Here is a 24,077-nt window from a genome sequence, read left to right as displayed (position 1 = left end):
TCCCAAACCAGGCAGGGAGTGTGCGCTGTGTTTGCATTTCGGGCAGGGAAGGGTATGTCCCATGGAGGCTCTGAGTTGCAAACCTTGTAGGCCAACCTACGAGGGCAGTTCTTCCCTAAGCCGACGGGTGGCGCAATACAACGCAACAAACTGTACGTATCCTTACAATGAACCGGGCAAGTGGAAAGGAAATGTCACAGGTTATGGCAACCAGGGCACGATGAGCCCGTCCCGCCCGCCCACCCAGCCTGCGACAGGAAGAGGAGCCGGGCGGCTGGACAGGCAGCTCCCTGCAGGGAATCCTGGGGCTCAGAAAGCCCCGGGAGGCAGGGCAATCCCAAGACCATTTCCAGAGCCTGACGCGGGCAGGAGGCACACCATACAGAACCAGTGCTGGCCCCTGTCGCAAGCCCCCACTGTGCACGCACTGCAACCACTGGTCCGCCTCCCCCCGGGTCTTGTTCGCCCACACATTTGCACAATCACGTGTGCACACTCGTACGTGTACACACAAACCGTGTGCGTGTGCGCACATGCACACATGTATGTCTGCTGCACACATGCATGTACGCATGCCACATGTGCACACAAACACACCCGTGCACATATGCAACACGCACCCACAGAGCCATACACACATATGAAAGCTTGGGAAATTTCACAAAGTTTTGTTGTTCTTTAAGTCTCTCCAAGAACGAGGAGACAGCAGAGTGGCCACCTGGGATATAAAGCGGACCACATCCCTACATCTGCCACGGAGGCTAGGAAGGGCTCAAAGCACCCTCGGTCCTGTGCCCAGGACTCAGTCTCCTCAGCTGCCTCTGCTGGGCCTTCCCCTATCCCCTGCCATCTGGAGGCAGGCTATGTTTTCAGCCCAGGCCACTTGGGAGCAGCAAGTCTGAGTGTTAGTTGCGGGTCACATTTATGCTACTTTTGGACCATGGTCTTGTGTGCTATTTCACAGATGCCACCTCTGGGGTGACGCTTATATTTGCTGTCTACTCTTCCACAGCACTTTCTTTACCCCACTCCCAATGGCCCCTGCCTTCCAGAGGCCCCATTTTCAGAACTCTGGATTTGGGAAACAGTCTGAGCCCCCTGTGCACCATCACAAAACCACAGTCTGGCCCAAGTCCATTCCCTGTATGTCCAAATTCTGCTCCACCTGTGGCTGGACTAGGGGAAGCCCTGGGTCTACAGTTCATAAAGATTGGGGGGAAGTCCTCCCCTCTCACAGGCCTGCACTGACTTGCCTTTGTCGTGCACCTATGAACATACTGCCCATACAGCATCTCTGCTTCCCTGCAACACACCCTTTAGAAACAACGTGCCCGGTCCTCCCTTTGGCAGCACATATACTGGAAACAATGTGCCCAGAAACAGCAGCATCTCTTGAGACCACAGTGCAGATGACCCTCCTAGAATGAGCCTCAAGCCTGCCTCACTTGGAGTCTCTCCTGCTCTCTGACCTGACTGGGCCCTCCTGACCAGAGAACCCACACCTACCCCTGAGCCAGAACGACACTGGGCACTGCAGGGCCGATGTGCTGACGCATCAGCAAAATGACAGGACTCTCCGAGGCCACAAAAACGGTCACCTACACCATGAAACATAAATAAATCCATGCTTGTTCTGCACTGCGTGAAAATTATTCAGTTTTCACTACAATGGAAAACACCCGGAGACACTACAGGAATGGAAATGCCCTAGGGTTGCTGGTGCTACCAGTGGTTTCAGGACTTGCCCAGCCTGGGAAGGGTCTCATACAGCATCTTCTAGATCCTCACATGATGGAGTAGGGGCTCCGGGAAGGCTGGATGAGAGGAGGGTGGGGGAGCCCAGCCAAGCTCCCAGGGACTTGAGGGTCAGAGAGCTCTGGAGCAATCCCCTTGCTGAGCTCCAATTTAGGGAAAAACTGTGGGCAGTAGGGTCCTCACCACGACGACACTGACCATCTCCTCCAGGCCTCTACCACGCAAGGGGTGACCAAACACAGAGCTGTGCGAGGGGGACACGGGCAGGCTGGGAGCCTCGGAGACAGGAGGTGGGAAGTGGCTACACCCCATCTTCACAGTCTTCTCATTCCCTTCGAGCGTGGGAAGGGACGGATGCCCATCCGTTTACTGATGCACTTGGTTCATTCACATTCATGTCTGCTGAGCGCTCACCATGAGCGAGGCGATGAGCCGGCCTGTGCCTTCCCCAGCAGCCAGGTGTCTTGGCCCTTCCATGTCCTGTGTTGGCCTTGCAGAGAGCATGCCCTGAATAACTACTCAAGTATCCGCTTGAGAGAATGAATAAATGAATAAGCAAATGAAGAAGCGAGTGATGAAGGAACAAATGGGCAGATGGTGAGTCCATGCTGCTTTGCTAGCCCCGAGGATAAGAGTATGTGTCCTGGGTGCGCAGGACTCTCCCATGGATCACGGAACACCCTTCTAATGCAAGCCAGTCCCCTCATGACATACTTGCTCTGTCTGGAAACAAACTACCCCTCACTTAATGCAACACAGTAACCCTTTCCCACCATGACCAAAGGGTCTTCAACATACTAGACCCTTCCTGGTAGCTCCTTTAATTTCAGTGAAAGTTCACCAAGCGCCCGCTATTTGCAGCCTGGGCTGGGGACACAGGTGCATGTTGGCTCCTGTTCCCAAGAGATGGCAGAGAGGGAGAGGCCTGAGCCCATTGGCGGGAAGAATGTCATTTCTGCCATGAAGGCCTCCAAGTTTCATGAGGATGGTGAGGCCCCAAGGGAAGGCCCTCCTGCTGTGTCCACACCCTCTCCCTTGAGCCCTCCACGCCCCTCATGTGACAGACCTGTGAGGAGACAGTACACTCCCATTTGGCAAGAGACCCGAGCCTCACAGACCCCTTGGAACCTCCTAAGCCTGGACTAAGGGTCTCACAGAGCATTTCTCCGCCCAGGGAGCTGTGTAAGAGCACTGTGGGCATGAGAAGGAGCGTGCCACCTAGAAGGGGACCTGGCACCACCCTCTGCGGACCCCGCCAAAACCTGAAGGGGTTTGACAAAACCTGTGCCACATGACACAGGTCTGAAGCCACCCAGCCCTGTCCCGAGATCCGTGGCACGGACCACCCTGAGGACCACGGAACACGGGGGCCACTCACCACGCGGCCGGGTCGTACTCAGCCCAGACCCGGATGAACTCGTCCAGGGGGTGAGGCCCTAGGATGGAAGAGTCCCGTGTAAGGTACTCAAAATTGTCCATGATCACGGCCACAAAGGGGCTCAACATCTGCAGGACAGGAAGGAGAAGGGGTGACGTAGAGAGACCTCAGCCCGCCCTCTACCCTAGCTCTTACCCTCCAGCCAAAGTCTGTGCGAAACCATCATGGCAGCGGAGGCCACTCTGACTCAGCCAGAGCCCGTCCAGCCCTGCTCCCCCCAGCCTCTGGGCCTCCCCTGCACCACCACCACCACCACCAGCCCCCGCAGCAGCCAGCCTCCTACCCCGGGGTTCTGGTCCCGCAAACTAACCCAGGTCCCTCCCACTCCCTGCTTCTGCTGCCCTACCCTAATTCATGTTGGCACCCCTCCCGCCCCACCTCCCATCACCACCCTCTTCCCCACCTAGCCAGCCTTCAAGGAAAACAGTGACTTTGGAGCTAGTAGTTTGGACTCCAGAGGCCAAAAGCTCACCTTCTTTTTTGTTTAATTGAGTTGAAATTCACATAACATACATTTAATCATTTTGAAGAGTACAACTCGGTGGCTTTAGTGTATTCACAATATTATGCAACCACCTCTCTAGTTTCAAAAATTCTTTTTTTTATTTTTTATATTTTTTTATTTTTTTTTAAAGATTTTATTTTATTTGACAGAGAGATAGAGAGCACAAGTAAGCAGAGAGGCAGGCAGAGAGGGAGAAGCAGGCTCTCCGCCGAGCAGGGAGCCTGACACGGGGCTTGATCCCAGGACCCCAGGATCATGACCTGAGCCGAAGGCAGCCGCTTAACCGACTGAGCCACCCAGGCGCCCCCCAAATTTTTTTTTTTTAAGATTTTATTTATTTATTTGACAGAGAGAGACACAGCGAGAGAGGGAACACAAGCAGGGGGAGTGGGAGAAGGAGTTGCAGGCTTCCCACGGAGCAGGGAGCCCGATGTGGGACGCGATCCCAGGACCTGGGATCGTGACCTGAGCCGAAGGCAGACGCTTGACGACTGAGCCACTCAGGCAGTAGAGGGAGCCACCCACCTCGTTCTTCTCCAGGCTGCATTCAGACATCACCTGCTCCTCGAAGGTGATGATGATCAAGGCCACAAAGATGTTGACGAAGAAGAAGGGGAAGACCATGAAGTAGACCACATAGAAGATGGACAGCTCCATGCGGTACCCAGGGCCTGGGCCCTGCTCCTCATAGGTGGCGGCCACAGAGTGTTTCAGGACCCTGCACCAAGGGCAAACACCAAGTGTCAGGGGGACCCCTGAGGAAAGGGCCATGGGAAAGTCAAGACCTGTATCACAGGTGAGGCTTGCATATCTGAGCCCAGAGATGGCAAGAGGAAGGGGATGCTCAACACTGCGGGCCCCAGGCCGCTCCCCAGGACCGCAGTCTCCTGAGGTAGACTACCCTCCCTATAGGGCTTGTTCTCAGGGCTGTTGGAGGGCCATCAACGGGAGGTCTCCAGGGACCGGAGGTCCTAACCCCAGGACAGGTGGAGGCCCAGGAGTTCTGCCCTGCCTGCTTCCTCCTGGCTCACACCTGCTCAGGCCCAGCTCACCAGTTCATACCCAGCTTCACCTGCCTTTAGAAAGCCCTGGGCTCCTGGCACAGCATTGAGCCTACCTTCTGAGCGGTGGTCCTCCCAGCCCCAAAGGAAGTCCCCAGTCATCCAGTGTGGCACTGAATACATACATCCCTCTGTCTACCCTTAACTGAGGCCAGAAGGGTAGCACAGGGAGACACCAAATAGACCCATCCTCCCTCTGGCCTTCAGCCACTCAAAAACGATTTTCAGGAGATCACTATGCTGTGTACTTTGTCTTAATCTCATCCTCTTTCCAGGTTGCCCGCCAGAAGGCAGAGCCATGTCTTACCTGGTAGGTGCAAGAGACTATGGTGTATTTGCTGGAAGACTAGAACACAAACAGAGGCAGAGTTTGGGACTCCCTGCCCAAGCTGCCCCTCTGCTATAGCATGATCTGCTACAATGAGCCAGTGAGCACTCACATGGGCCACCCTTCTCCTGTGGACACTGTGAACAGTGTCAGCAGAACCCAGAGCACCCGTACCCGAACCCTAACCCATACCTTAACCCGTACCCTAACCCATACCCTAACCCATACCCTTACCCCTAACCCCTAAACCCAAACCCTACACCCTAACCCTAGGCCCTAACACTAACCCTGGCCCTACCCTAGGCCCTAACCCTAACCTTAACCCTAGGCCCTACACCCTAACCCCTATGCCCTAACTGCTACGCGCTAACCCGTAGGCCCTAACCCCTACACCCTAATCCCTACACTCTAACCCCTAGGCCCTAACCCCAACCCTAGGTTGGCTCCTGAGTGCTTTGTTCCCTCGGGCTCGCTCCAGAGCAATACCAGAGGACTCACCTTCCACCCAGAAAGAAAGCCCGCCGTTTGGAACTCCGGAAAGGATTCACAGCAGGAGAACGCGGCATGCCCATCCCAGCGAACTCACACTTTCAGCGGTTCCCTGGCCAAAAAGAAGAGCAAGACACTCACGCTGACCCACGCCCTTAACCCCCACCGCCGGGAACCTCGACGCAGCGCTGGCACATCAGGCCCCCCGTGTCCCTATGTCCTAACACTCAGTCTAGGTTGGCTTCTGAGGGGTCAGTCCCCGGAACCTGGCTACAAAGCCCCAAAGATTCGGGACACCCGAGCAGTATCGGGGACTCAGGCTGCCACCCAGAAAGTAAACGCACCATTTGCTCTCCTGAAAGCAATCAGAGCAGGAGGACTCTGAATGCCCATCCCAAGGAATGCACAAATTTTGCACCCTCTAGCGGCAAACCCTGAGCCTCACAATCAACCTCACCCAGGCCCTCCAGACAAACCCCGGGGAAGCAGGCCACAGTGCTGGTACGTCGGGCCTGCCGTGCCCCTAGGCCCTAACCCTATCCCTCGCGGGCTTCTGAGGGCTCTGGCCCCAGAGGCCTGGCTCTAAAGCCACAGGGGTTGGGGGCACCTGAGCAATACCAGAGGATGCAGCCTGTCCCACAGGAGGAAGCCGCACCGCTGGGAACTCGGGGCAAAGCTTTCCGAGTAGGAGCACTCTGCGTGCCCATCCCGGCGAAATGCCACTTTCAATGGCCCCCTGCCCGCAAACCCTGAGCCTCACTCTCACCCTGACCCATGCCCCCCACTCAGATCCCCCGTCCCCCAAAGCTTGCCCCAGCGGGGGCAGATGAGGGCTGAAACGACCCTAGACCGTTAGCCTATCCCTAGGTTGGCTTCTCAGCTTCTGTCCCCAGAAGCCTGGCTCCAAAGCCCCAGGGATGGCAATAACTGAGCAACACCAGAGGACTCAGCTTCCCAAAAAGAATTCAAAAACACTACTTGCAACTCCGGAGAGCGTTCAGAATACAACTCTGAATGCCCATCCCAGCCAATTCACAAATCTGGCGCCCTCTGGCAGCTGACCCTGAGCCTGACACTCAACCTAACCCATGGCCTCAACTCAGACCCCGGGAAGGTCATCACAGCGCCAGCACATCAGGCCTGTCATGCCCCTAAGCCTAACCCTAGGTTGGCTTCTGAGTGCTCTGTCCCCAGAGCCTGTATCCAAAGCCCCAAGGATTCAGAACACCTGAGCCATTTCAATGGAGTCAGGCTGCCACCCAGAAGAAAAATGCGCCATTTGGAACTATGGAAAGGATTCAGAGCAGGAGACCTCAGCATGCTCAACCCAGTCATAACCCACATCTATTGGCCCCCTGGCAGCAGACCCTGACCCTGCCACTCACCCTGAACAATGCCATCAACACAGACCTCTGGGAAGCTCTCCCCAGTGTGGACACGTACAGTTCGCCCTGACCCTAGGCCTTATAAACACAGGTTGGTTTCCTAGGGTTGTGTCTCCAGAGACCTGGCTCCTAAGCACTATAGATGGGGACATCTGAGCAATACAAGAGGACACAGCCGGCCACCCTGGAGGAAACCACGCCAATTGGAACCCCAGAAAGCATTCACAGCAGGAGATGTTTGCATGCCAATTCCAGCGAACCTCAACATTCAGAGGACACCCGGCCACCAACCCTGAGCTTGACACTCACCCTGATTCATGCCTTCAACTCAGACCCCAGCTCGCCACAGTGCTGGCACATCGACTGCCATGCCCCTACAGCCTAACCCTAATCCTAGGTAGGCTTCTGAGGTTTCTTTCCCCAGAGACCTGGCTCCAAAGCCTCAGGGATTCGGGACAGCAGTGCAATACGAGAGGACTCAACCTGCCACCCAGATGGATAACACACTATTTGGAACTCAAGAAAGCATTCAGAGTAGGAAAACTCTGCATGCCCATCCCAGCGTACCCCTACTTTCAGTGGCTGCAAACCCTGACCTTAATCTCACTGTGACCCACGTGGTCAACTCATGCCCCTGGGAAGCATTCCACGGCACAAGCCGATTGGACCTGCCACACCCATAGGCCCTAACCCTTACTCAGGGTTTGCTTCTGTGGGCTCTGTCTCCAGAGGCCTGGCAATAAAGCCCCAGGGATTGATGACACATGGGAAATACCAAAGAACTCAGCCTGCCACCCAGAAGGAAACTCTGCCATTTGGAAACCTGGAAAGCATTCAGAGCAGGAGAACCCTACTTGCCCATCCCAGCGAAACCCCACGTGCAGGGGTCCCCTGGCGGCATACCCTGAGCCTGACACTCACTCTGACCCATCCCCCAACTGAGAGCCCTGGGAAGCATGACACAGTGTTGGCAGATGTGGCTGAAATAACCCTACGCCATTATCCTAACCCTAGGTTGGCTTCTGAGGGATCCGTCCCCAGAGGCCTGGCTCCAAAGTCCCAGGAAATGGGACACCTGAGCAATACCAGGGGACTCAGGCTGTCACCCAGAAGGAAACCGCACCATTTGGACTGCGGAAAGCGTTCAGAGCAGGAGTGCACTGCACGCACATTAAAGCACACCTGCACTTTCATTGGCCCCCTTGCCGCAAACCATGAGCTTCACACTCACACCGACACACGGCCTCAACTCAGACCCCCGGGAAGCTAGCCATAGTGCCCGTAGATTCAGCCTGCCAAGCCCCTAAGGCCCTACCATAACCTAGGTTTGCTTCTCAGGAGTCGGTTCTCAGAGGCCTGTTTCCAAAGCCCCAGGAATTGGGACCACCTGAGAAGGACCAGAAGACTCAGCCTACACCCAGAAGGAAACCTCACCGTTTGGACTCCAGAAAGCATTCAGGGCAAGAGAAACCTGCATGTCCACCCCATCCATCTCCCACATTCAGGGGTCGGGCCTAAAATCCTGGGCATGGCACTCACCCTGACCCATGCCCACAATTCGGCTCCCTGAGAAGCTCACCACACTGTTGGTAGATCGGGCCTGCCACGCACATAAGCCCTAACCTTAACCCTATTTTGGCTTGTGAAGGGTCTGTCCCCAGAGGCCTTCCTCTAAACTCCAGGGATTGGGGACAACTGAGCAATACCAGAGGACTCCGACTGACACACAGAAGGAAACCTCGCCATTGGGAACTCCGGAGGCCCATCCTAGCAAACCCCCACTTTCAGCGGCCCCCTGGCCAAAATCCCTGGCATGACATTCATCCTGATCCACACCCTCAAATCCATCCCCTGGAAAGCCTGCCACAGTGCTAGCAGATCGGGCCTGTCATGCCCGTAGTCCCGAGCCCTAACCCTGGCTTGGGTTCTGATGGGTTTTTCCCCAGAGTCCCGGCTACAAAGCTCCGGGCACTGGGGACACCTCAATAATAGGAGAGAACTCAGGCTGCCACCGAGAAGGATCCTGCGTCATTTGGAACTACGGAAAGGTGTCTGTCCTGGAGAAATCTGCACGCCTATCCCGGCGAACCCCCACATTCCGCTGTACCTCAACAAGAACACTTGACAGTTCAATATGCATTTATGATAAAAACTCTAAACCATCTGGGTATAGAGGGAACACACCTCAAAATAACAAAGTCCATATATGAAAAACTCACAGCTGACATCATACCCAAGGGTGAAAAGCTGAAAACATTTCCACTAAGATCAAAAACAAGACAAAGAGGGCGCCCGTGTGGCTCAGATGGTTAACCGTCTGCCTTTGGCTTGGGTCACAATCCCAGGGTCCTGGGATCGAGTCCTGCATCGGGCTTCCTGCTAGACGGGGAGCCTGCTTCTCTCTCTGCCTCTGCCTCTCTCTCTCTGACTCTCATGAATAAATATAAAACATATTATATAAAAGACAAAAAAACAAGACAAAGATGCCCACTCTCATCACTTTCATTCAACACAGTATTGAAAGACCTAGCCAAAGCATTCAGACAAAAAGAAAAGAAAGAAAGAAAGAAAGAAAAGACGAAATCCAAATAGGAAAACTGTCACTGTTTGCAAAGGACATACTATATATAGAATTCCATAGAGATTCCAACAAAACTGTTAGAATCAACAAAATCAGTAAAGCTGCAGGATACAAAGGCAATATACAGAGACCTGTTGCATTTCTTTTTTTAAAGACTTTATTTGACAGAGAGAGACAGGACAAGCAGGGTGAGCAGCAGAGGGAGAGGGAGATGCAGACTCCCCACTGAGCAGGAAGTCCACTGAGGGTCTCGATGACAGCACCCCGGGATGGTGACCTGAGCCAAAGACAGATGCTTAACCGACCGAGCCACACAGGTGTCCCAACTTGTTGCATTTCTGTGTACTGATGACAAACCTTCACAGAGAGAAAATAAGAAAGCAATGCCATTTACAATTGCATCAAGAAAAAAAAAACCTAGGAGAAAAGTAACCAAGAATGAGAAAGACCTGGTACACTGAACACATGTTGCAAAAGGAAGGAAAAACACATGCATGTTGAGGGGGCGTGTATGGGTCAAAGAAACAGAGGACGACACAAATAAACGGAAGCATTCGTCCTGCTCATTAACCGGAAGAGTTAATCATGTTCACATGTCCACAGCAACCAAAGCAATCTACAGATGTGATGAAATCCCGATCTGAATTCCAGTGCCATTATTCAAAGAAATAGAAGACAGTCCTGAAATTCATATGGAATCACAGAAGACACCAAATACCCAGAGCAACCTGGAGAAAGAAGAGAGCAGGAGTCACCACACGCCCGGATTTCAAGCTAGATTACAAAGCTGTGCTCATCAAAACTGTATGGTGCTGACATAGAAACAGACACACAGGTTAATGGAACCGAATAGAAAGCTCAGGAAATGATAATCACAGCACTTTGGGCAAAGTGTACTCATTAGAGTCAGTACATTAAAGGTATATTTAGACTTAGCTCTGATATAATTATTATTAACTCTGAACGAGAATTAATATTTATCTCCTGTTTCAACAGCTGATTCCAATAAATGCATTTCTTTAAACTTGTTTTATATAAACACATATTATTAAATAAGAGTGATTTAGAATCCACGTTTTTAAGAAATATTAAAATCACTTTAATAAACCTATCAGGGAAAAGAAACAGAGATATCAATCATCACAACTGACAGCATCACAAAAGACAATCAGACACAATCTCTGATCTGATGGAAGAATATAACATTTTGAGTAGTTCTGCCCAAATGTTAAACCTGTTGAAAGCTATAAATCCGGCAAGTCATTTACAAAAACACACGAGAGAAATGTCCTAACAAATAGTATGAACATGTAATCAATAAAGTCCACACTGCATATATTCCAACAGGAAAAAATACTTTCCCAAAAAATAAACTGTAAAACAAAAAAATGAAGGAGGAGGAGAAGGAAGAGGAAGAGGAGGAGAAGAAGAAGAAGAAGAAACCTGAGAAACTAACCCACACATGTATGGCCTTAACTTACGACACAGGAGCAGAAAATATACAACGGGGAAAGGACTGCCTCTTCAGTGAACGGTCCCGGAAAACCGCACACTACATGCAGAAGAATGGAGCTGGATCGCTTTCTGACAGCACACACAAAAATTTTAAATGGATGAATGACTTGAATATAAGACCGGAATCCATAAACCTCCGAGAACAAAACACAGGTAGTGAGTTTCTCGACACTGGTTTTGGCAAAGAGTCTTTTAGATCGGGACACCAAAGGCAAAGGCAACAAATGCAAAAATAAACAAGGGGAACGACATCAAACTGAAATTTCTACATGGCAAAAGAAACCATCAAAACTTAAAAGGCAACCTACCCAATGAGAAAAAAAAATCTGCAAATCATATGTATGAGAAGAGGCTAATATCCAAAATATACAAAACACTCATACAAATCAAAACAGACAAAAAAACCTGTATAAAAAATGGGGAGAATATGTGAATACTTTCCAAAGATGGCACCCAGGTGGTCAAAAGACACAGAAAAAGTTGTTCAACATCACTAATCGTCGTCAGGGAAACCTAAGTCAAACCCATAATCCGCTATCTCCCCACACCTGTCGGGATGGCATTTGTCCCAGAGACAGACACCAGGTGTGGTCAAGGGTGTGTAGACAAGGGGACCCTGTGCACTGTTGGTGGGAATGTACATTGGTGCAGCACCTGTGACAAAGAGTATGGAGGTTCCTGGAAAAATGAATACAACTACCACATGACCCAGTGATTGCTCTGGGTGGATTTATTTGGAGAACACAAAAACACTACCTCAAAAAGATAGATGCACTCCCATGTTCACTGCAGCATTCTTCACAGTAGCCAGACATGGAAACAGAGACCTTGGGAGCATTATGCTAAGTAACTCAGACACAGAAAGACAAATACCAGATGTTCATGGACGTTCCACATGGAAAAAAAAATACTGAATGCACAGACACTGAGAACAGATTGCTGGTTGCCAGATCCAGGGATGGGGGAGGAATGGGGGAAGGTGGTCAAAGGCACAATGTTTGGGCGCCTGGGTGGTTCAGTTGGTTAAGCGACTGCCTTTGGCTCAGGAGTCCCGGGATCGAGACCCACATCAGGCTCCCGGCTCAGCAGAGAGTCTGCTTCTCCCTCTGACCCTCTTCCCTCCCGTACTATCTCTCATTCTCTCTCTCTAATAAATAAATAAAATCTTAAAAAAAAAGGCAAAATGTTTGAGTGATAAAATGCATAAGTCATGGAACGTTCTGTGCAGCATGGAGACTAAAGCTAACCCTGCAGGATGGCGTACAGGTTCCCCCGCTATTTGAAAGTAGTTTCCTTCCTTCCTAGGAAGGAAACCTCTCACAGCAAGAATGGTGTAGACCAAAGGAGGAATTACCATTCATTTCTACAGAAAAAAATAGCGTGCTCAGGCTCCAAAAACGACTTCTCTTTGGCTTTTCCTAGGCCTCGGGACACGACTTCCTAACAGATGCCCAAAATAAATGGAGATGAAGCACAGCAGATGCTCACAGACACAATTCAAAGTGCTGGGGGCTGGACGTGGAGAGCGGTTCCCAGGAAAGACCTGGTTGAGGTGCACGCTGCCCCTGCAGTGGCTCCCCGCAAAACAGATGATGAACGCAATGCTCACTTTTCGACTTTTTTCATAAGAGCAAAATCCTCTTCAGGATTCCTCCTGTTATTGAAGCTGGGTAATGAAACAGATCTTTAAAAAAAAAAAAAAAAAAAGCCATGTGTACCGTGAACTTTTAAAAAGTGGGGGATATTGTACTTGAAAGTCGCTGAGGGAGTAGATGTTAACTGTTCTCCTGGACACGCACATCAGCAGATCCACCGTGAAAGGCACCTTCCTGAGCATGCGGAACACAGACGACCTCCTACCCCCAGAAACCTCCTCCTTCTCCTCGCTCAGGACAACCAGCCACAGCTGGGAGTTACCCCAATTCCTCTTTCTCCCATTCCCAGTATCTAACCCACCAGCAAATCCGGTGAGCTCCTTCTTAAACGTACCCAGAATAGGACTGACCACTCCTTCCAAGGCCATCTGTCCGGTCCACACTAGAGGCCATCTCTTGCCTGAGTTCCTGGAAAAGCTTCATCATGGACCTCCCCTGCCCATCCTCAATCCTCTGTCATCTATTCTCAACACTGTAGCCAGGATGGCCCAGTGAAACAGGGTCCCATGGGGTCACAGCACTGCAATGGCTTTCTGTCTCCCTCTGTCACCTCCCTGAGGTGATGTCCTAAGCTGTCTCCCGTGGCCACAGGGCCTTCTTGCTACTTCTGGACATACCTGGTACGCTCCTGCCCCGGGACTTATACACATGCTTTCCTTCCGTTTAGAATGCTCTTGATGTGATATCACTCACCTTCTTTAGATCTTGACTCAAGGATCACCTTCCCAGTGAAGTCCCACCTGGCTCTATGTGAATAGCAAGCACCACCCTTACCTCCCCTGCAGCACCCCAGCCCCGTCTCCTGCTCCGTATTTCCGTAGCAGTTATCACAGTCACCAGTCCATCTCGGCAGGGCAGAAACAAAGGCCTACACTGACGCTTTCACCACTGACTCCCTCCGATTTCCTGGTCCAAAGCCCCGGGGGAAAAGGTGCCCCAGGGCTCTGGCACAGCCAGGATGCCAAGGACCAGGGGTCCATCGACTGCACCCTGAACACTATCAGGAAAATGAGCCACACGAGGAATCCACCTGCCCATGAGACCTGAAGCCAGACACCTTCCTCAATTACAGGTGAGCATTCACACTTCCTCTCCTTGCCTGAGGTGCTCATCTGAGAAAGCTGAACAGAGACCCATCCCAGGATCCAACTCTCCCTCTGGCCAAGGTCCTGGGAAACAGACATCTCTCCTCCCTGCACCAACCACCTGGGATTGACGTCCGGAATACTCCGGCGGTCAGGCAGAGTGGTGCACCTGTCCCTCTTTCCTGCAATATCATCACAAACCAGGCTGTGCTGCACATTTTCCAGGAAGGAGCCTGCAGCGGCATCAACAGGCCGACCAGGCTCGGCCTCAGTCTCGCACATCAGGCCCCATGCAGAAGTAGAACTGCACGGATACTGGTGTCCTGTGTGGCCTCGGAACCTAACGGCAGGAGCTGAGATTTCAGTTCCAGATGAAAAGCGACCTCTTGCACACAGCACAGGAATGTGGAGAGGATTTCTCAGGGGTGGGGCTCTGGAAGAACTGCTTCTGCTGACTGAATTCACACACACCAGGCAGAGGACATCTGCTGTGCCTCCTCTGAGGAAGCAGGGGCACAATGGGCAAGAATCGATAATGCTGCCTGTGGGCTGCTTCCCACCAACCACCCTGCTGAGCCGAGGGCTCAAGCACTAAACAGGAAGCAACTCTCTCATCACATCTGCAGCAGGAGGGCTGGCCAGGGAGTACAGCCCAGTCCCTGTCCCTGTAGCAAGCTGGCCTGCCCATCATGAGCAATGGTCCACCACCACGGCATCACAACCTCCCAGCTATCTGATCCGACTACCCTGCCAGGCTCAGACCTGCTCACACAGTGAGTCATAAGACCCAGCGACGTCTTTCCACTGCAACTCAATGCTTCTCACAGAGAAGCAAACTCCAGCCTCACAAATGTGCTCACCATTAGCTCTGGAATTCCCTGGGTGGCGTCTACACTGGCCCACACAGGTGTCCCATCCAGACCACTCCACAAGTACCCTAGGGTTTCAAGCCACTTTCAAACTGCCCTTAGAAAGGCAGGAACTAGCTCGATTAGGCACACCAGCCAAGTGACTCGATGTGCTGGAAACTCGGACAACATCCTCGCTGAACACCAAGGCTTCCAAGTCCAAGCTTCAAACCTTCGCTCACTGGGCATTGAGCACCATGTCGGCATCAACACTGGTCTTGCAATTCACTTGTCTCCCATTCCTTAAAATCAGAAACCAAGCTCCAGTCACCACTCTATTTTCCCTCCAGAAAAAATAAGGCAAATGACAGAATAAAACACTATGTGTGCACAGCACACTTCTAATCGAAATATAATTCCTTGGTCTTTCTCATACGGGCAGCCCTACATTACCCATACTAATGAGAGAGGCCACGAGTTCAATCATTATATATATATATTTGATCTTGTGTTTTTCTTTACGATATTTGTATCTCAAAGTCAATGTCTATATTGTTTTCTCAAAATAATAATAATAATAATAATAATAATGACATGGTCACATAAGGGTCTGGATCTCCATAGCCATACAACATGGCTTGGTCCAGATAAGGATGAAGACACTACCTCAGCCCACGAAGTGAAGCCCTTTCCCTCAGGGATCCCGACATGCCTCACAGTATGATGAGTTCCTTTGCTACGTGGAGTTGTCCGAGTACAAAGGATGCAGGCACCCTCCAGGATTCCTTCCATTTTCTTCACAAATTCCCCAGCTCAAGTCACAAGTGACTCACCGGGTCAAGCTTCCAGAGCCCAGGATGGGCCACCAGGTAAGCAGCCCCCTCAGGGAAGGCTAACAGGGGGCTCGATTTCCGTTGGGAGCACGATGCACCACTCCACGAGCTCCTGAAAAACCTACACTCCTTCTCCATGTGCCCCTCTCACAAAGGGCAGGGCACCTTGTTACAGCTCTGAGGCTGTGTTTTACTTTAAAACATGATTTCTAGTATCGGAATGTGGTTCATGGAAGAGGAAAACATGAACACCCACCAAGCATTCTCATAATATTTCGGAAGATTATTTTCCCACTGTTTAATTAAATCGAGATATAAAAACACACAGATAGCCCCTTCCACTAGCAGGTATGATTCACTTTGGTGATGGAAAGAAGAGCAGGAAATAAAAGAGTAACAGATGTTCCGATGACCCGTCATTTCCATAATCAAAATTTTGAAACTTCACACACACTCAAAGAAAGAAGCTCAAACAAACGTCTTGGCCTGGCACCTCTGAGACGTCTGAACTGGAGTGACAGGGACAGACGATGATGTCGTGTATGTTGGGTGAGGCTGGTGGCACAGAAGAAGGTGCTCGGCCAGCTCTCCACCTGGGCCTCACCTGTCCTCGGCCAGGAACCTCCTCACGGCCCTCCACCTGTCACCACTCTCACTTGGGAGACCCAAAGCCACCCCTGGAGCCCGCCCTGCCGACACCCTTCTGCTCGATGCACTCAGCTCTCCTCTGAGACCCCTGTCAGCTTTACCCAGACCTGGAACTCCCCCATCCGCTGCACAGCTCCAGGACTCCCCTCTTCTTCCAAAATGACACTGGCCCAAGGCTTTCATGAGAAAGGTGGAAGGCTACCCAATGAATGGTTCACTACTTTCCCCTTCTGTCGTATTTCTCTCCAATTACCTTCCTACCTGGGCAAACTGTAAGGAACGTATCAATGGAACATGGACATGCTATGAGACCTGCTTCTTTCATTGCAGCCTTCTGAGGACTCCTTGTACAATAAAACACCGTATCCTATGACGGGGGGGGTTAAAACCTTTATTCACAGAATAACACAGCCCAAATCACCTCATTTTTAATTGCTCTTCATCAGGCAGAACAGTTTCTGTGGAAAAAGCCTTTCCATAGATATTAGATGCCAGCAATTTCATAAGGAGTCAATGGAAGCTCTGTGGGATAACCTGACTCACCTAGGGTCAGGCAAGCAGTTCCAGAACTCAACCCAGTGCTCCTGACGCCAAGCCCCTTGATGCCACCAGCATCCAGAATTCTCAAAGACTCTCCTTCTGACTCCACCACCAAAGAAGCTACAGAGAAAATCAGCATGTCAAAATATCTAGATGACACATATAGAAAAACTAGAAAGTCAAGCTCAACTTTTTTTTTTTTAAAGATTTTATTTATTTATTTGACAGAGAGAGACAGAGCGAGAGAGGGAACACAAGCGGGGGGAGTGGGAGAGGGAGAAGCAGGCTTCCCACGGAGCAGGGAGCCCGATGCGGGGCTCGATCCCAGGACCCCGGGATCATGACCTGAGCCGAAGGCAGACGCTTAATGACCGAGCCACCCAGGCGCCCCTCAAGCTCAACTTTTAAACAGTAAAAGGCTGCTTTGAATAATTTTGATTTTTCCCTCGACCCTAATTGTAACTCTTCTGATGAAAAGACTAATCAATTATGAAACATCACCTTTGACAAATGACAAGACATCATCCGAGTCTGTATCCTACGACAAAAAGCCAACTAACTCTAGATGCTGGCCACTCAACCATATCCTAGGCCCAAATGAATAAACGCTGTTAGATGAAGGAACAAATGATATGTTAAAAACACACAGAGTAAATTTCACCTTCCCTTTCTAATAAAGGTTACTTCTAGGAAACAGATAATCAGAATCTATTTTGTAAGCAGTAAGTGAATAGAGAAAATGGGATCCCCTGCACCTGCAATCTTCTACCTGCAGGGAAATTAACTAACTCCTGCACCAAATGGAGAATGCTGACAGCTACTGAAGTTTTACTTCGTGGCTCAACTAGAGAAACGAGGAAAGCCCAGGAGGTTTGGGGTTCACGAGAGGTTTTACCTCCTGTCCTGACATGATGATGACACTGTGCCAAATGGACCTGCTGCTTTCTCTGAACGCTGACGTCCTGTGACAAGCTGCATCACTGACTCACATGCTGATGTTCAGAACTTCAGGTCTCCTGGAGCCAGAGCAGAGAAGTGCTGTCGGGTGGGGATGAGAAGGCACCTCCGACCTATGGCCTGCAAACCTGCTCCGGTTTCTGGGAGAAGGGGAAACACATGCTTGTTTTTTAAGTAGTCATTATCTTCATTCTAGTGTAGACCAATGACTTTGACATTTTTGGAAAAGCGAAATTACTCTTCCAAATGAACACCTCAACTCATCTGTTCCTCATGCAACTTGAGTGGAGTCTGGTTTACTCCAGCCTCCAGGCCCCCACCTGGAAGACCCTCCTGCACCATCCTGACAGCCCATTACCACCATCCCCGGGGGACATGGGGCACAATCCTGAAGTTGGGGGATGACTCTAGGGCTTGTTGCCACCGCACCTGTGCCTGGGGGAGCAGGAACATGGAGGGCCCTCCCAGATGATCATAAGGGGCCATTACCACCATCCCCCTGAGGACATGGGGCACAATGCTGAAGTTGGGGGACGGCTCTGGGGCTTGTTACCACCACACCTGTGCCTGGGGGAACAGGGGACACCCTGCTGAACTCGGGGTGCTGCTCAAGGTCCATTACCTGCACTGTGCCAGGGGACAGGGGGCACCCCACTTGAAGTTGGGGACTGTGTGCGGTCCTTACGTGCACTCTTCCAGGGGAACGAGGCAAACCCTGAAATGTCCGCAACCCATCCCCCAAAAACTCGGGTGAGCGGGGCCCTGGAGTTCACGGGGCTGGGGGATACCGCCAGTTGAAGGGCTTTCAAGGGAAAAAGAAAACTCATCTGAGTTCGCGGGATTAGCTCGCTCCCCGCCGCCTTCGAGAACCCCCAACTCCCATCCAGGGCGCACCCTGCCCCCGGGACCCCCACCCCAGCCCACAGCGCGCTCTCACCCAGCCGCGAACGCCACAGGTGTACTCTCTGGGAGCGGGCCCAGCTGCCAGACCTCTGCAACCCCCGGGCAGCTCCGGGTCCTCCCGCAGAGGTAGCTCCACCCCCACGCGGTGACTGGTCGGGGAGGGTGGTGCCCCGAGCCCATTGGATGCCGCGCCTGCCTCTACCGGCCAACCCGCCCTCACGCCCGCGGCTCCCCGCGACCGCAGACGGTCCAGGAGGCCCCTCCTCAAGCCAGCACCTGGCTCGGCGGCGCAGGCATGGGCGGGGGTTATGGGCGGGGTCCGCCCCAGGCACACACCCGGCCCATTCCGCGGACGCCTCGGGCTTCAGACCACCCCCAGAGCCCTGCCCCTTCCCTTCCTGCACCAACCCTGCCTGCAGAGCTGTTCCTGGCCCCCCGCAAGGTCAGCCACACTCGGACCTTCCGAGGCTTTGGGCTTTAGGAAATGCAATGGTTTCACGCATTTCCAAGGCAGTTTTAAACCCAAAAAGTAATTCTCTAGGCGGGAAGAGCTTCACTTTCTGGTCTCACCCATGGAGTGGATAGTGCTTCTTGGACCTTCAAAGCATCCTTGTAGGATGAGCCCGTTTATGCTGGAATATATATATACATATGCTTGGTTCTGCAGGGAAGCTCCAGGATGAAGAACAGCCGCCCTTCTGTGCTGTTGGAGTCGTGAACCAGGAACATTTATTTTTCACTTAAAAAGAAAACGTATTGTTATTGTCGACACTAAATGAGCAAACCCTTTTAAACAGCTGAGAGAGAAAGAGAGTTTTATTCAAACCCAGCTCAGGACAGCTGCCTGGGAGACACAATCTTCAGAAAGAAGGGAGTGCTCCGGGGAAGGAGCATCTGGGGCAGGTTTATATATTTGTTCTGTGCTGTTTTACATACAGAGTTACACATCGTCATGAGGGAGAACGTTCCAGAAACTTACAGACTTCTTCCTGTGTTTTCCGTTTGTGCAAGTCGGTATGACTTTAATCTTATGGGAGCCAGAGAGGTTCTTCCGTTTTTCTTATCTTTATGTTTGCAATGGCATTTGGGGTTATCTTTTTCTTCTCAAACCAGATGTACAATATGTGCTCGGGACAGAAATAGGACCCACGCTCTGAGGTTTTGCCCATTCGGAGCTTGGTAAAATGTTAAAGGGTAGCTTCTCTGGGAGCCCAGGATCCGGGCCCATGGATGGTAAAAGATTAAAATTTCCATTATCATTAGAATTACTACTCAAGGGAGGAACTTGAGACAAAAGTACCTTTAACGATAGTACCAAGAAATCAAAATGATGCCTACAGAAGTTTACCTCTTCCATGGTCCACACGGGTAACAGAGGGGTTCAGAGACGCTGGGCTCCTCGCCTTCTCCTGCCCAAATCTCTGAAGCACACAGATAACCTAAAGTCAGAATTTTAGAACTACTAGACATCTTAGAGATGTCTGGCACCATTCCCTTAGACTACAGAATAAAACAGAGTAGCTCATTTTCACAGCACTAATGGAAACATGAAGTGCTCCTAAAGCTTGGATACACTGTCTCAGTTCCTTCCTTGCTGATTTTGACTAATGTAAGTCATAGTCACACCATATAAACACTACGATGGTTGGGAAGGAAATAATCGTAGCTAAGAGACTATTTCAGCTGTGTTTATAAGCACTGTCTCACTTTGTAGAAGAGGCTGAGCTGAGTGTTTTTAAATACTATTTCAGACCTGTCTTACGGGACACTCTGATCATACCAGAGCCTGAACCAATTAAAAAAAGATAGTTCTTTCAATAACTGTAATATTAGAAAAATATTATAATGTCTCTATTCCTAGAGATCGTGGAGTATCTCACTCAAAGATCCTTCAATTACGATGGGCAGAGGTTAAAAGGCCAACTGAATTCATTCCAGTTGGCCACACAACATAAAATTCCTGATCCTTGATATGTTTCCAGGTAGAGAAGACCAGAGATAAGAGGGAAATAGCAGGGCGCCTGGGTGGCTCAGTTGGTTAAGCGACTGCCCTCGGCTCAGGTCATGATCCTAGAGTCCCAGGATCGAGTCCCACATCAGGCTCCCTGCTCGGCGGGGAGTCTGCTTCTCCCTCTGACCCTCTCGCTCTTGCGCTCTGTCATTCTCTCTCTCTCAAATAAATAAATAAAACCTTAAAAAAAAAAAGAGGGGAATAGTACCGTGTATGGAATAACAAGCGATTTGGAGTCAGTTTGAAGATCCCACTTAGGTCTCTGACACTCAAATCCTCTGTGACTCGTATCGTTTCTGAGCCCCTGTCTAACCATCTAGAAAATGTGACTAATAATACCTACCTCATAGTTTAGAAGTTCAAGAGGGAGAATTCCACAAAGAGCCAGTGTGATGGTGCTCAACGGCAGGTGCTCAGGAAGCCATAATTACTATTTGGATCTATTTCTTTTCCAGATAAATGAACACGTGTTGAAACCCTATTTCTAATAGATGACTCACAAGATGATTTTCAAACCTTAAGGAAGGTCAAGAAGCTGCTATTGTGTCATCTTTCACTCAGAAATCATGTTGTTGGACTGGTGAGGACAATACAATAGCACCGTCGTCACTAGGAGTGTGGAGCTTCCCATTTCCATATGGCCATGTTGTCCCCCTTAGCTCAGGGCCACCAGAAAGGGCGGCTTGGGTGGGAGACACCATCATCACTAGGAGTGTGGAGCTTCCCATTTCCACATGGCCATGTTGTCCCCCTTAGCTCAGGGCTGCCAGAAAGGGCAGCTTGGGTGGGAGACACCATCATCACTAGGAGTGTGGAGCTTCCCATTTCCACATGGCCATGTTGTCCCCCTTAGCTCAGGGCCGCCAGAAAGGGCAGCCGGGGGCGACCACATACCAAGGCTGCCAGGTGTGGCTGAGGCAGGCAGAACTCGGACTTAAGCCTCAACTCCTGTCTACCTTATTCATAGTGCTCTTCATGGATAGAATGCCGTTGTCTGTGAGCTCTGATGTAGGAAAGATCGAGAATTTCCATTGTGATTCCCTCTCTGACCCTTAGGATATGTAGCAAAGTTACATTTAAGTTTTAAACATTGAGGGACTTCCTGGTTTTCTTTTCATTATGACTATGGCTCAATTCCCCTGTGGTTGAAGAATATAATCTAGTTAATTTCAGGCTTTTAAAATGTGTAGATTGATTCACGGCCCAACGTATCGTCTATTTGGGTAAATATTCTAGGACCACTTGAAAATAATGTATTCTGCACTTACTATGTAATGTTCCATATATGTCAAATAGGTCACATTTCTTACCAATGTTTTGTCTGTTTTTCTATCGGATATTGCGAAAGGTATACTAAAATCTTCAAACAATGCTACTCTAGTCAACATTACTTTGGAGAATCTCCCAAGTGTTATAAGCCAAGAGAAACAAAAAGAATACCCATTGAGGAGATAATTGTGACTATTCACAGATAAGATGATGGTGTACACAGAAAATCCAAAGTAGTCTATAAATACACTATTAGAATTAAAAATGGAAAACTTGCAAATCTTAGAACCAAGGAAGCAATACAGAAAGCAGCCAGGGGGAAGAGATTTCTTACGTACGGAGGGAGGAACATCAGAATAACGTCAGAATAACACCAGGGAACTGGCAAGCCAGAAAGGGCTGGAAAGACATGTTCACAGTACTAAATGAGAACATGCAGCCAAGGATACATAGCCAGGGAAATGTTGCAAAAGAAAACCAAACTTGGGGCATCACAATGCCTGACTTCAATCTATATTACAAATCTGTGACAGGATGGTATTGGCACAAAAACACATAGATCAATGGAACAGAATAGAGACCCCAGAAATGGACCCTCAACTCTATGGTCAACCAATCTTTGACAGATCAGGAATGAATGTCCAATGGAAAAAAGACAGTCTCTCCAATAAATGGTGCTGGGAAAACTGGACAGCCACATGCATAAGATTGAAACTCGACCATTCTCTAACATCATTCACAAAGATAAACTCAAAATGGATGAAAGATCTCAAAGTGAGACAGGAGTCCATCAAAATCCTAGAGGAGAACAGAGGCAGTAACCTCTTCGACATCAGCCACAGCAACTTCTTTCAAGACATGTCTATAAAGGCAAGGGAAACAGAAGCAAAAATGAACTTTTGGGACTTCATCAAGATAAAAAGCTTCAGCACAGCAAACGAAACAGTCAACAAAACTGAGGCGACCCATGGAATGGGAGAAGATATTTGCAAATGACATTACAGTTGAAGGGCTGGTATCCGAGATCTATCAAGAACTCAAACTCAACACCCCAACAACAACAACAACAAAATAATAATCCAATCAAGAAACGGGCAGAAGACATGAACAGACATTTCTCCAAAAAAGACATAAAAACGACTAACATTTACCATCACTAGCCATCATGGAAATTCAAATCAAAACCACAATGAGATACCACCTCACACCAGTCAGAATGGCTAAAATTAACAAGTCAGGAAACGACAGATGTTGTGAGGATGTGGAGAAAGAGGAACCCTCTTACACTGTTGGTGGGAATGCAAGCAGGTACAGTCACTCTGGAAAACAGTATGGAGGTTCCTCAAAATGTTAAAAATAGAACTACCCTACTAACTAACAATTGCACTACTGGGTATTTCCCCAAAGATACAGACATAGTGAAAAGAAGGGGCACCTGAACCCCAATGTTCATAGCAGCAATGTCTGCAATAGCCAAACTGTGGAAGGAGCCGAAATGCCCTTCAACAGATGAATGGATAAAGATGTGGTCCATATATACAAGGGAAGATTACTCAGCCATCAGAAAGGATACATACCTACAATTTGCACTGACGTGATTGAACTGGAGGGGATTATGCTAAGTGAAATAAGTCAAGCAGAGAAAGACAGCTATCATATGGTTTCACTCATATATGGAACATAAGGAATAGTGTGGAGGACCACAGCGGAAGGGAAGGAAAACTGAATGGGAAGAAATCAGAGAGGGAGACAAATCACGAGAGACTCTGGACTCCGGGAACCTAACTGAGAGTTACAGAAAGGAGGGAGGTGGGGAGATGGGGTATCTGGGGGTGATGGGTATTAAGGAGGGCACATGTTGTGATGAGCACTGGGTTATATGCAAATAATGAGTCATTGAACACTACATCAAAAACCAAAGATGTACTATATGTTGGCTAACTGAACCTAATTAAATAAGTAAATAAATAAATATGCTTTCTACATGAAAAACAAATAATAATGAGTACAGAATTTCAGACTTGCAAATGAAATGTTCTCAAGATATGTATCACAGCAGTGTAAATAGACTTCACACTACCGGACTTTATACTGAAAATGTTTAAAATGGCAAAATCAATGTTATGATTTTTTACAATTTTTTTCCTTTTTTTATTATGTTATGTTAATCACCATCTATTACATCATTTTTCCCTTCCTACTATCTTCTTTTTTCTTAACATATAATGTATTATTTGTTTCAGAGGTACAGGTCTGTGATTCAACAGTCTT

At 49.6% G+C, this 24,077-nt stretch overlaps 1 protein-coding gene across 2 annotated transcripts; it reads right to left on the bottom strand.

The window, feature by feature from the left end:
• Nucleotides 1–2,078: 2,078 nt before the first annotated feature.
• LOC114203968 (voltage-dependent N-type calcium channel subunit alpha-1B-like) lies at nt 2,079–18,709 on the bottom strand. Of its 2 annotated transcripts, none has more exons than XM_088028069.1 (6): nt 18,561–18,709; nt 17,562–17,763; nt 5,586–5,688; nt 4,224–4,416; nt 3,134–3,261; nt 2,079–2,285 (listed from the first exon to the last, which is right to left on the bottom strand). In XM_088028069.1, exons 3-6 carry the CDS (start codon nt 5,657–5,659, stop codon nt 2,081–2,083), a joined length of 600 nt encoding a protein of 199 aa, XP_087884195.1. In that variant the 5' UTR covers nt 5,660–5,688; nt 17,562–17,763; nt 18,561–18,709; the 3' UTR covers nt 2,079–2,080. The 2 variants fall into 2 exon arrangements, with proteins under 2 accessions (XP_087884195.1, XP_087884196.1); XM_088028070.1 differs by having other exon boundaries at nt 3,134–3,191.
• Between the last annotated feature and the right edge of the window lie 5,368 nt (nt 18,710–24,077).

This window comes from Eumetopias jubatus, unplaced genomic scaffold (genome assembly GCF_037043125.1).
Source record: "Eumetopias jubatus isolate StellerSeaLion01/CBP00866 unplaced genomic scaffold, mEumJub1_p1.0 scaffold_10, whole genome shotgun sequence".
In the NCBI taxonomy this organism is placed as follows: Eukaryota; Metazoa; Chordata; class Mammalia; order Carnivora; family Otariidae; genus Eumetopias; species Eumetopias jubatus.
The sequence above is the reverse complement of the archived record's forward strand: the minus strand, read 5'-3'. Positions and strand labels throughout refer to the sequence as shown.

What these genes read in the sequence shown, in the direction of transcription:
- LOC114203968 (XM_088028069.1), bottom strand. Translation starts at nt 5,659, where the DNA reads ATGGGCATGCCGCGTTCTCCTGCTGTGAATCCTTTCCGGAGTTCCAAA. An exon ending in GCAGCCTGGAGAAGAACGAG is followed by an intron (nt 3,262 to 4,223) that starts GTGGGTGGCTCC and finishes CCTGTCCTGCAG; the next exon opens with ATGTTGAGCCCCTTTGTGGC. An exon ending in GAGTACGACCCGGCCGCGTG is followed by an intron (nt 2,286 to 3,133) that starts GTGAGTGGCCCC and finishes CATTCTCTCAAG; the next exon opens with CGGATACTTGAGTAGTTATT.